General features: G+C 41.4%; 1 protein-coding gene across 1 annotated transcript in view; it reads left to right on the top strand.

Annotated features, from left to right (window-relative positions):
- LOC139760455 (clathrin interactor 1-like) overlaps positions 1-13668 on the top strand; it is a 137870-nt gene that overhangs the window by 90412 nt on the left and 33790 nt on the right. The window contains exon 4 of the mRNA XM_071683693.1: positions 8118-8199. Coding sequence (XP_071539794.1) covers positions 8118-8199 — 82 coding nt within the window. The remainder of the gene's footprint in view (positions 1-8117; positions 8200-13668) is intronic.

Raw genomic sequence — 13668 nt, 5'->3', positions numbered from 1 at the left:
GTACTATACCTTGCTCTTATTCACATTTACTCTCAACTTTCTTCTTTCACACACTTTACCAAACTCAGTCGCCAGCTTCTGCAGTTTCTCACATGAATCAGCCACCAGCGCTGTATCATCAGCAAACAACAACTGACTCACTTCCCAAGCTCTCTCATCCACAATAGATTGCATACTTGCCCCACTTTCCAAAACTTACATTCGCCTCCCTAACAACCCCATCCATAAACAAATTAAACAACCATGGATGCATCACACACCCCTACCACAAACCAACATTCACTGAGAACCAGTCACTTTCCTCTTTTCCTACACGTACACATGCCTTACATCCTCGATAAAAACTTTTCACTGCTTCTAATAACTTGCCTCCCACACCATATATTCTTAATACCTTCCACAGAGCATCTCTATCAACTCCATCATATGCCTTCTCCAGATCCATAAATGCTACATACAAATCCATTTGCTTTAAGTATTTTTCACATACATTCTTCAAAGCAAACACCTGATCCACTCATCCTCTACCACTTCTGAGACCACACTGCTCTTCCCCAATCTGATGCTCTGTACATGCCTTTTACCTCTCAATCAATACCCTCCCATATAATTTCCCAGGAATACTCAACAAACTTATACCTCTGTAATTTGAGCACTCACTTTTATCCCCTTTGCCTTTGTACAATGGCACTATGCAAGCATTCCGCCAATCGTCAGGCACCTCACCACGAGTCATACATACATTAAATAACCTTACCAACCATTCAACAATACAGTCGCTTCCCTTTTTTGATAAATTCCACTGCAATACCATCCAAACCCGCTGCCATGCCAACTTTCATCTTCTGCAAAGGTTTTACTACCTCTTCTCTGTTTACCAAATCATTCTCCCTAACCCTCTCACTTTGCACACCACCTCGACCAAAACACCCTATATCTGCCACTCTATCATCAAACACATTCAACAAACCTTCAAAATACTCACTCCATCTCCTTCTCACATCACCACTACTTGTTATCACCTCCCCATTAGCCCCTTTCACTGAAGTTCCCATTTGCTCCATTGTCTTATGCACTTTATTTACCTCCTTCCAAAACATGTTTTTATTCTCCCTAAAATTTAATGATACTCTATCAGCCCTACTCTCATTTGCCCTCTTTTTCACCTCTTGCACCTCTCTCTTGACCTCCTGCCTCTTTCTTTTATACATCTCCCAGTCATATATATATATTTATTTATTTATTTTATTATACTTTGTCGCTGTCTCCTGCATTAACAAGGTAGTGCAAGGAAACAGAAGAAAGAATGGCCCAACCCACTCACTTACACATGTATATACATACACGTCCACACACAGCTTTTATACATATCTATACATCTCAACGTATACATATATATACACACACAGACATATACATATATACACATGTACATATTTCATACTGTCTGCCCTTATCCATTCCCGTTGCCACCCCGCCACATTTGAAATGAAAACTCCTCCCCCCGCATGTGTGCGAGGTAGCGCTAGGAAAAGACAAAGGCCACATTCGTTTACACACATTCTCTAGCTGTCATGTATAATGCACCGTCGCCTCGCCGCAGTGTATCGAGACAGACTTCCCCAGAACTTTTAAAGGGGAAGTAAATGTTTATAGTTGTGTTAATGGAGTGATAGTTTTCATGCATGGTGTTTTTGACAAGAAAATAGTGAAGTTGGAGAAAAATGTAGCTTAGTCATTGAAGCTTATTGACACAGTGGTGAAATTGATGAGAACTGCTATTGACGTTTGTGTGAATAAATTGTACATTTCCTTTTCCATAGCCAGAGGTTGAACCATTATGTGACATTCATTTTTTTTTTTCATTCATTTCAAGCTAAAAGTTTGTTTCTAAATTGTTCTTACATTTTTCATATGTATATATATGTATGTGTGTGTGTGTGTGTGTATGTGCATATGTGTGTGTGTGTGTGTGTGTGTGTATATGTATATATATATGTATATTATCCCTGGGGATAGGGGTGAAAGAATACTTCCCACGTATTCCTCGCGTGTCGTAGAAAGCGACTAGAGGGGACGGGAGCGGGGGGCCGGAAATCCTCCCCTCCTTGTATTAACTTTCTAAAATGGGAAACAGAAGAAGGAGTCACGCGGGGAGTGATCATCCTCCTCGAAGGCTCAGAGTGGGGTGCCTAAATGTGTGTGGATGTAACCAAGATGTGAAAAAAGGAGAGATAGGTAGTATGTTTGAGGAAAGGAACCTGGATGTTTTGGCTCTGAGTGAAACGAAGCTCAAGGGTAAAGGGGAAGAGTGGTTTGGAAATGTCTGGGGAGTGAAGTCAGGGGTTAGTGAGAGGACAAGAGCAAGGGAAGGAGTAGCAATACTCCTGAAACAGGAGTTGTGGGAGTATGTGATAGAATGTAAGAAAGTAAATTCTCGATTAATATGGGTAAAATTGAAAGTTGATGGAGAGAGGTGGGTGATTATTGGTGCATATGCACCTGGGCATGAGAAGAAAGATCATGAGAGGCAAGTGTTTTGGGAGCAGCTAAATGAGTGTGTTAGCGGTTTTGATGCACGAGACCGGGTTATAGTGATGGGTGATTTGAATGCAAAGGTGAGTAATGTGGCAGTTGAGGGAATAATTGGTATGCATGGGGTGTTCAGTGTTGTAAATGGAAATGGTGAAGAGCTTGTAGATTTATGTGCTGAAAAAGGACTGATGATTGGGAATACCTGGTTTAAAAAGCGAGATATACATAAGTATACTTATGTAAGTAGGAGAGATGGCCAGAGAGCGTTATTGGATTACGTGTTAATTGACAGGCGTGCGAAAGAGAGACTTTTGGATGTTAATGTGCTGAGAGGTGCAACTGGAGGGATGTCTGATCATTATCTTGTGGAGGCTAAGGTGAAGATTAGTATGGGTTTTCAGAAAAGAGGAGTGAATGTTGGGGTGAAGAAGGTGGTGAGAGTAAGTGAGCTTGGGAAGGAGACCTGTGTGGGGAAGTACCAGGAGAGACTGTGTACAGAATGGAAAAAGGTGAGAACAATGGAAGTAAGGGGAGTGGGGGAGGAATGGGATGTATTTAGTCAATCAGTGATGGATTGCGCAAAAGATGCTTGTGGCATGAGAAGAGTGGGAGGTGGGCTGTTTAGAAAGGGTAGTGTGTGGTGGGATGAAGAAGTAAGAGTGTTAGTGAAAGAGAAGAGAGAGGCATTTGGACGATTTTTGCAGGGAAAAAATGCAATTGAGTGGGAGAAGTATAAAAGAAAGAGACAGGAGGTCAAGAGAAAGGTGCAAGAGGTGAAAAAAAGGGCAAATGAGAGTTGGGGTGAGAGACTATCAGTAAATTTTAGGGAGAATAAAAAGATGTTCTGGAAGGAGGTAAATAGGGTGCGTAAGACAAGGGAGCAAATGGGAACTTCAGTGAAGGGCGTAAATGGGGAGGTGATAACAAGTAGCGGTGATGTGAGAAGGAGATGGAATGAGTATTTTGAAGGTTTGTTGAATGTGTCTGATGACAGAGTGGCAGATATAGGGTGTTTTGGTCGAGGTGGTGTGCAAAGTGAGAGGGTTAGGGAAAATGATTTGGTAAACAGAGAAGAGGTAGTAAAAGCTTTGCGGAAGATGAAAGCCGGCAAGGCAGCAGGTTTGGATGGTATTGCAGTGGAATTTATTAAGAAAGGGGGTGACTGTATTGTTGACTGGTTGGTAAGGTTATTTAATGTATGTATGACTCATGGTGAGGTGCCTGAGGATTGGCGGAATGCGTGCATAGTGCCATTGTACAAAGGCAAAGGGGATAAGAGTGAGTGCTCAAATTACAGAGGTATAAGTTTGTTGAGTATTCCTGGTAAATTATATGGGAGGGTATTGATTGAGAGGGTGAAGGCATGTACAGAGCATCAGATTGGGGAAGAGCAGTGCGGTTTCAGAAGTGGTAGAGGATGTGTGGATCAGGTGTTTGCTTTGAAGAATGTATGTGAGAAATACTTAGAAAAGCAAATGGATTTGTATGTAGCATTTATGGATCTGGAGAAGGCATATGATAGAGTTGATAGAGATGCTCTGTGGAAGGTATTAAGAATATATGGTGTGGGAGGCAAGTTGTTAGAAGCAGTGAAAAGTTTTTATCGAGGATGTAAGGCATGTGTACGTGTAGGAAGAGAGGAAAGTGATTGGTTCTCAGTGAATGTAGGTTTGCGGCAGGGGTGTGTGATGTCTCCATGGTTGTTTAATTTGTTTATGGATGGGGTTGTAAAGGAGGTAAATGCAAGAGTCCTGGAAAGAGGGGCAAGTATGAAGTCTGTTGGGGATGAGAGAGCTTGGGAAGTGAGTCAATTGTTGTTCGCTGATGATACAGCGCTGGTGGCTGATTCATGTGAGAAACTGCAGAAGCTGGTGACTGAGTTTGGTAAAGTGTGTGGAAGAAGAAAGTTGAGAGTAAATGTGAATAAGAGCAAGGTTATTAGGTACAGTAGGGGTGAGGGTCAAGTCAATTGGGAGGTGAGTTTGAATGGAGAAAAACTGGAGGAAGTGAAGTGTTTTAGATATCTGGGAGTGGATCTGTCAGCGGATGGAACCATGGAAGCGGAAGTGGATCATAGGGGGGGGGAGGGGGCGAAAATTTTGGGAGCCTTGAAAAATGTGTGGAAGTCGAGAACATTATCTCGGAAAGCAAAAATGGGTATGTTTGAGGGAATAGTGGTTCCAACAATGCTGTATGGTTGCGAGGCGTGGGCTATGGATAGAGATGTGCGCAGGAGGATGGATGTGCTGGAAATGAGATGTTTGAGGACAATGTGTGGTGTGAGGTGGTTTGATCGAGTAAGTAACGTAAGGGTAAGAGAGATGTGTGGAAATAAAAAGAGCGTGGTTGAGAGAGCAGAAGAGGGTGTTTTGAAATGGTTTGGGCACATGGAGAGAATGAGTGAGGAGAGATTGACCAAGAGGATATATGTGTCGGAGGTGGAGGGAACGAGGAGAAGAGGGAGACCAAATTGGAGGTGGAAAGATGGAGTGAAAAAGATTTTGTGTGATCGGGGCCTGAACATGCAGGAGGGTGAAAGGAGGGCAAGAAATAGAGTGAATTGGAGTCATGTGGTATACAGGGGTTGACGTGCTGTCAGTGGATTGAAGCAAGGCATGTGAAGCGTCTGGGGTAAACCATGGAAAGCTGTGTAGGTATGTATATTTGCGTGTGTGGACGTGTGTATGTACATGTGTATGGGGGGGGGGGGTTGGGCCATTTCTTTCGTCTGTTTCCTTGCGCTACCTCGCAAACGCGGGAGACAGCGACAAAGTATAAAAAAAAAAAAAAAAGACATATACATATATACACATGTACATATTTCATACTGTCTGCCCTTATCCATTCCCGTTGCCACCCCGCCACATTTGAAATGAAAACTCCTCCCCCCGCATGTGTGCGAGGTAGCGCTAGGAAAAGACAAAGGCCACATTCGTTTACACACATTCTCTAGCTGTCATGTATAATGCACCGAAACCACAGCTCCTTTCCACATCCAGGCCCCACAAAACATTCCGTGATTTACCCCAGATGCTTCACATGCCCTGGTTCAATCCATTGACAGAACTTCGACCCAGTTATACCACATTGTTCTAATTCACTCTATTCCTTGCACGCCTTTCACCCTCCTGCATGTGTAGGCCCCGATCACTCAAAATCTTTTCTACTCCATCTTTCCACCTCCAGTTTGGTCTCCCACTTCTCCTCGTTCCCTCCACCTCTGACACATATATCCTCTTTGTCAACCTTTCCTCACTCATTCTCTCCATGTGACCAAACCATTTCAAAACACCCTCTTCTGCTCTCTCAACCACACTCTTTTTATTACCACACATCTCTTTTACCCTTTCATTACTTACTTGATCAAGCCACCTCACACCGCATATCGTCCTCAGACATCTCATTTCCAGCACATCCACTCTCCTCCACACAAATCTATCTATAGCCAATGCCTCGCAACCATATAACGTTGTTGGAACCACTATTCCTTCAAACTTTCCCATTTTTGCTTTCCAAGATAACGTTCTCAACTTCCACACATTTTTCAATGCTCCCAGAACTTTCGCCCCCTCCCCCACCCTATGATCCATTCACTTGGTTCCATCCACTGCCAAATCCACTCCCAGATATCTAAAACACTTCACTTCCTCCAATTTTTCTACATTCAAACTTACCTCCCAATTGACTTGTCCGACAACCATACTGTACCTAATAACCTCGCTCTTATTTACATTTACTCTCAGCTTTCTTCTTTCACACACTTTACCAAACTCAGTCGCCAGCTTCTGCAGTTTCTCACATGAATCAGCCACCAGCGCTATATCATCAGCGAACAACAACTGACTCACTTCCCAAGCTCTCTCATCCACAACAGACTGCATACTTGCCCCTCTTTCCAAGACTCTAGCATTCACCCCCTTAACAACCCCATCCATGAACAAATTAAACATCCATGAAGACATCATGCACCCCTGCCACAAACCAACATTCACTGTGACCCAATCACTTTCCTCTCTTCCTACACGTACGCATGCCTTACATCCTCGATAAAAACTTTTCACTGCTAGCAACTTACCTCCCACACCATATATTCTTAATACCTTCCACAGAGCATCTCTATCAACTCTATCTTATGCCTTCTCCAGATCCATAAATGCCACATACAAATCCATCTGCTTTTCTAAGTATTTCTCGCATACATTCTTCAAAGCAAACACCTGATCCACACATCCTCTACCACTTCTGAAACCACACTGCTCTTCCCCAATCTGATGCTCTGTACATGCCTTCACCCTCTCAATCAATACCCTCCCATATAATTTCCCAGGAATACTCAACAAACTTATTCCTCTGTAATTTGAGCACTCACTGTTATCCCCTTTGCCTTTGTACAATGGCACTATGCAAGCATTCCACCAGTCCTCAGGCACCTCACCATGAGTCATACATACATGAAATAACCTTACCAACGAGTCAATAATACAGTCACCCCCTTTTTTAATAAATTCCACTGCAATACCATCCAAACTCGCTGCCTTGCCAGCTTTCATCTTCTGCAAAGGTTTTACTACCTCTTCTCTGTTTACCAAATCATTCTCCTTAACCCTCTCACTTTGCACACCACCTTGACCAAAACACCCTATATCTGCCACATTCAACAAACCTTCAAAATACTCACTACTTCTTGTAACCTCCCCATTATCCCCCCTTCACTGATGATCCCATGTGTTCCCTTGTCTTATGCACTTTATTTACCTCCTTCCAAAACATCTTTTTATTCTCCCTAAAATTTAATGATACTCTCTCACCCCAACTCTCATTTGCCCTCTTTTTTGCTACTTGCACCTTTCTCTTGACCTCCTGCCTCTTTCTTTTATACATCTCCCAGTCATTTGCATTATTTATCTGCAAAAATCGTCCAAATGCCTCTCTCTTCTCTTTCACTATTTCCTTACTTCTTCATCCCACCACTCACTACCCTTTCTCATCTGCCCACCTCCCACGCTTCTTATGCCACAAGTATCTTTCGCACAAGTCATTACTGCTTCCTTAAATACATCCCATTCCTTCCCCACTCACCTTACGTCCTTTGTTCTCACCATTTTCCATTCTGTACTCAGTGTCTCCTGTTACTTCCTCACACAAGTCTCCTTCCCAAGCTCACTTAATCTCACCACTCTCTTCACGCCAACATTCTCTCTTCTTTTCTGAAAACCTCTACAAATATTCACCTTCACCTCTACAAAATAATGATCAGACATACCTGCAGTTGCACATCTCAGCACATTAACATCCAAAAGTCTCTTTCGCACGCCTATCAATTAATACGTAATCCAATAACGCTCTGTGGCCATCTCTCCTACTTATATATGTATGCTTATGTATATCTCTCTTTTTCAACCAGATATTCCCAATCACCAGTCCTTTTTCAGCACATAAATCTACAAGCTCTTCACCATTTCCCTTTACAACACTGAACACCCCATGTACACCAATTATTCCTCAACTGCCACATTACTCACCTTTGCATTCAACGTAAAAAGACGAATATAGTTTGAGACGTCTTTGATTACTTTTTGCAGATGACTGGGACGACTGGGGAAGTAGTCGAAGAAAACAAGATGAGGAATTTGGTTCACGCTTTGAGGACTCACCAAATGTGAGGTATGTTTTCATTTTATATTTTCAAAACACTTTAAAAAGGACTTGGAGCTGATTGATATATCTGAGTTTGTGAAAGTTTTAAGATTAAAAAAGCACATATTTGTACTTTGTGCATTATTTCCGTGATTAAAAACAAAGAATCACCTTAAGAATATCCACATATATTCATTGTTTCCTCATTTATACAATCCTGTACCCTTCTACCAATGTCTATTTCACTCATTTTTATCTGGCATGTTAGGGAAATCTCTCCCATAAGCTGGCTGATGATACGAGTTGCTTTATGCAAAATTTGATTTTCAATTATTGGTTGAAACATATAATTTCATGGGCTCATGTCACTCTAACCCCTACTTATTCTGATGTGTTAGGAAAATCTCACCCCGAATCTAGTCTGTGTAGGTTGCTTGATGTAAAATTTGATTTTCAGTTATTGGTAGAAACATGATCTTATGGGCTTGATCATGGGATCATGTTACTTTAACCCGTACTTATTCTGGCATTTTAGGAAAATTTCACCCCTAATCTAGTTGATGTAGGTTGCTTCATGCAAAATTTGATTTTCATTTATTGGTAGAAACATATAATTTCATGGGCTCATTTATTCAGAGAAACAGATGAATTGTTTTGCAAGATATATGGACCCAAACTAATTGTATGAATCTTAAAGGAAAAAGTTAACAAGTTATGCAAGCATGTCTGACCATGCACTGCATGAAAGGGTCTGTCATTGCAAAGTGGTTTGGCTGGTGAATTCAGTGAATATATCCCTACCATATTCTCTCTATATTCCCATTATAACTAGGGTCTGATATGTGTTACTTGCTCCTTTTATTTATTTATGTTTTTTCTTTTGCTTTTTTGCATTGGACAAATGAATCTGGGAGCCTCATGATTAAGGGAAGCCTTGTCACACTACCAAGGTATCTTTTCAAAACTGTATAGATATTCATTGACTAAAATCCAACATCCTTCACAGCTGAGCTAATCAGAGATTGAAACTCCAAGGGCCCCATTATGGCTGCAATAAAGTTTCAGACCTCCTGCCAGTTTGTACACTAGCTAGTTAATGATTTTGTTGTTTGGGAGGAGTGTGGTGTAATGACTTGCTCCAAAGGGAAAACATCATGTGGTTTGGTGCTTGTTCATTTGGAACATTTGGGAATATGATTATTCAGTATGATTTACATAGATTCTCTAATATTAGGGAAGTGCAGTAGAACTTGTTCTGATCTTTAAAAGGAAAGGCAAAGGGAGCCATTAAACTAAATAGGGCATCTTATGGATTTGCTAACCATAAGGTGCTGTCAACATTACCCATGGTTTGTCCAGCATCCAGAAGTTATGCTAGTTATGATTGCCAAATAGTATTTTTATTCATCACTGTTCTCAGCTTTTTATATTTTCAAAGTTCACATAAAAAACAACAGCAGCTGACTGTGAGTCATTAAGCTTGACAACTTGTTGAGAACTTGATGGCTAATATTGTTTACATAAGTGTCATCTTTACTGACTCTGAATTTGACTTTAAATGCTAGACTATTAATCCTATACTGGAGAGCCAGTTGTAGATTTTTAGAATTGCTTGCTATCCCTTAAGGCTTTGTTATAATTATGTTGTACGTAATACTTCCCACGTATTCCCTGCATGTCGTAGAAGGTGACTAAAAGGGAAGGGAGCGGGGGGCTGGAAATCCTCCCCTCTCGTTTTTTTTTTTTTTTTTTTTTTTTTTTTTTTTTTTTTTCCAAAAGAAGGAACAGAGAAGAGGGCCAGGTGAGGATATTCCCTCAAAGGCCCAGTCCTCTGTTCTTAACGCTACCTCGCTATCGCGGGAAATAGCGAATAGTATGAAAAAAAAAAAGAAAAAAAAACGTAAAATGGGGGTGGGGGGATGGAGTGAGGGGGGGTTTTGTGTGGTCGGGGCCTGGGCGTGCGGGGGGGTGAGGGGAGGGCGGGGAATGGAGTGAATTGGAGCGATGTGGTGTGCCGGGGTTGACGTGCTGTCGGTGGATTGAATCAGGGCACGTGAAGCGTCTGGGGTAAACCATGGAAAGCTGTGTAGGTATGTATATTTGCGTGTGTGGACGTATGTATATACATGTGTGTGGGGGGGTTGGGCCGTTTCTTTCGTCTGTTTCCTTGCGCTGCCTCGCGGGCGCGGGAGGCAGCGACAAAGTATAATAATGAAAATATATAATAATATATGTATATATATATATATATATATATATATATATATATATATATGTATATCTTTTTTTTTTTTTTTTTTTTTTTTTTTTTTTTTTTTTTTTTTTATTTTCCCTAAAATTTACTGATAGTCTCTCACCCCAACTCTCATTTGCCCTTTTTTTCACCTCTTGCACCTTTCTCTTGACCTCCTGTCTCTTTCTTTTATACTTCTCCCACTCAATTGCATTTTTACCCTGCAAAAATCGTCCAAATGCCTCTCTCTTCTCTTTCACTAATACTCTTACTTCTTCATCCCACCACTCACTACCCTTTCTAAACAGATGTTCTGGAAGGAGGTAAATAGGGTGCGTAAGACAAGGGAGCAAATGGGAACTTCAGTGAAGGGCGTAAATGGGGAGGTGATAACAAGTAGCGGTGATGTGAGAAGGAGATGGAATGAGTATTTTGAAGGTTTGTTGAATGTGTCTGATGACAGAGTGGCAGATATAGGGTGTTTTGGTCGAGGTGGTGTGCAAAGTGAGAGGGTTAGGGAAAATGATTTGGTAAACAGAGAAGAGGTAGTAAAAGCTTTGCGGAAGATGAAAGCCGGCAAGGCAGCAGGTTTGGATGGTATTGCAGTGGAATTTATTAAGAAAGGGGGTGACTGTATTGTTGACTGGTTGGTAAGGTTATTTAATGTATGTATGACTCATGGTGAGGTGCCTGAGGATTGGCGGAATGCGTGCATAGTGCCATTGTACAAAGGCAAAGGGGATAAGAGTGAGTGCTCAAATTACAGAGGTATAAGTTTGTTGAGTATTCCTGGTAAATTATATGGTAGGGTATTGATTGAGAGGGTGAAGGCATGTACAGAGCATCAGATTGGGGAAGAGCAGTGCGGTTTCAGAAGTGGTAGAGGATGTGTGGATCAGGTGTTTGCTTTGAAGAATGTATGTGAGAAATACTTAGAAAAGCAAATGGATTTGTATGTAGCATTTATGGATCTGGAGAAGGCATATGATAGAGTTGATAGAGATGCTCTGTGGAAGGTATTAAGAATATATGGTGTGGGAGGCAAGTTGTTAGAAGCAGTGAAAAGTTTTTATCGAGGATGTAAGGCATGTGTACGTGTAGGAAGAGAGGAAAGTGATTGGTTCTCAGTGAATGTAGGTTTGCGGCAGGGGTGTGTGATGTCTCCATGGTTGTTTAATTTGTTTATGGATGGGGTTGTAAGGGAGGTAAATGCAAGAGTCCTGGAAAGAGGGGCAAGTATGAAGTCTGTTGGGGATGAGAGAGCTTGGGAAGTGAGTCAGTTGTTGTTCGCTGATGATACAGCGCTGGTGGCTGATTCATGTGAGAAACTGCAGAAGCTGGTGACTGAGTTTGGTAAAGTGTGTGGAAGAAGAAAGTTGAGAGTAAATGTGAATAAGAGCAAGGTTATTAGGTACAGTAGGGGTGAGGGTCAAGTCAATTGGGAGGTGAGTTTGAATGGAGAAAAACTGGAGGAAGTGAAGTGTTTTAGATATCTGGGAGTGGATCTGTCAGCGGATGGAACCATGGAAGCGGAAGTGGATCATAGGGTGGGGGAGGGGGCGAAAATTTTGGGAGCCTTGAAAAATGTGTGGAAGTCGAGAACACTATCTCGGAAAGCAAAAATGGGTATGTTTGAGGGAATAGTGGTTCCAACAATGTTGTATGGTTGCGAGGCGTGGGCTATGGATAGAGATGTGCGCAGGAGGATGGATGTGCTGGAAATGAGATGTTTGAGGACAATGTGTGGTGTGAGGTGGTTTGATCGAGTAAGTAACGTAAGGGTAAGAGAGATGTGTGGAAATAAAAAGAGCGTGGTTGAGAGAGCAGAAGAGGGTGTTTTGAAATGGTTTGGGCACATGGAGAGAATGAGTGAGGAGAGATTGACCAAGAGGATATATGTGTCGGAGGTGGAGGGAACGAGGAGAAGAGGGAGACCAAATTGGAGGTGGAAAGATGGAGTGAAAAAGATTTTGTGTGATCGGGGCCTGAACATGCAGGAGGGTGAAAGGAGGGCAAGAAATAGAGTGAAGTGGAGTCATGTGGTATACAGGGGTTGACGTGCTGTCAGTGGATTGAAGCAAGGCATGTGAAGCGTCTGGGGTAAACCATGGAAAGCTGTGTAGGTATGTATATTTGCGTGTGTGGACGTGTGTATGTACATGTGTATGGGGGGGGGGGGGGGGGGCCCAATTTCTTTCGTCTGTTTCCTTGCGCTACCTCGCAAACGCGGGAGACAGCGACAAAGTATAAAAAAAAAAAAAAAAAAAAAAAATATGTATATATATATATATATATATATATATATATATATACATATATATATATATATATATATATATATATATATATATATATATATATATATATATATATATATATATATATTATCCCTGGGGATAGGGGAGAAAGAATACTTCCCACGTATTCCCTGCGTGTCGTAGAAGGCGACTAAAAGGGAAGGGAGCGGGGGGCTGGAAATCCTCCCCTCTCGTTTTTCTTTTTTTTTTTTCCCAAAAGAAGGAAGAGAGAAGGGGGTCAGGTGAGGATATTCTCTCAAAGGCCCAGTCCTCTGTTCTTAATGCTACCTCGCTATCGCGGGAAATGGCGAATAGTATGAAAAAAAAAAAAAGTAAAATGAAAAATAATGAGGCTTTGTCGGTATATTATGCACATCTAGCTCACCTGTGTATCTTTTCTTGCAGACTTTCATCCTTTATTCTTGGAACCATTGTAAGAATTATATTTAGGTTGATTATAAGAAGGGAAAAGGTTATAATTTCCTCTTGGACTAGATTTTTGCTAGCTTGAAAATATGCTCTTTTGGATAGTTACTTTGTTAATGCTGTTGCCTGTATAATGCTAGTATAATTCACAGCTTAGATATGACTGGCTGTGATAGCAGCAAGGATTTTTTTCCATGTACCTGCATATTTTTCCTTCATTAGTGGGGTAACATCAAGACCAGCCAACAGAGCCTTTGAGGAAAAGTCTTTGCTTGACTTATACACTTACTTTTTAGAATTGATGATATGGGGAAGATTTCCAGCTCTCGTGCTCCCACCCTATTTAATTTCGTTTTGTTATACTTGAATGCCATTTCCCACGTCAGCAATATGGTGCCAAGAAACAGATGAAGAATGACCCGTCCACTCGTACACATTTATATACATAAACACCCATACACATGCATATACATACACATACTTAGATACATACATATATACACATGTACATATTCATACTTAATTGCCTTCATTCTGTTC

Source organism: Panulirus ornatus, chromosome 37 (assembly GCF_036320965.1).
Source record: "Panulirus ornatus isolate Po-2019 chromosome 37, ASM3632096v1, whole genome shotgun sequence".
NCBI classification, from domain to species: domain Eukaryota; kingdom Metazoa; phylum Arthropoda; class Malacostraca; order Decapoda; family Palinuridae; genus Panulirus; species Panulirus ornatus.
The sequence above is the reverse complement of the archived record's forward strand: the minus strand, read 5'-3'. Positions and strand labels throughout refer to the sequence as shown.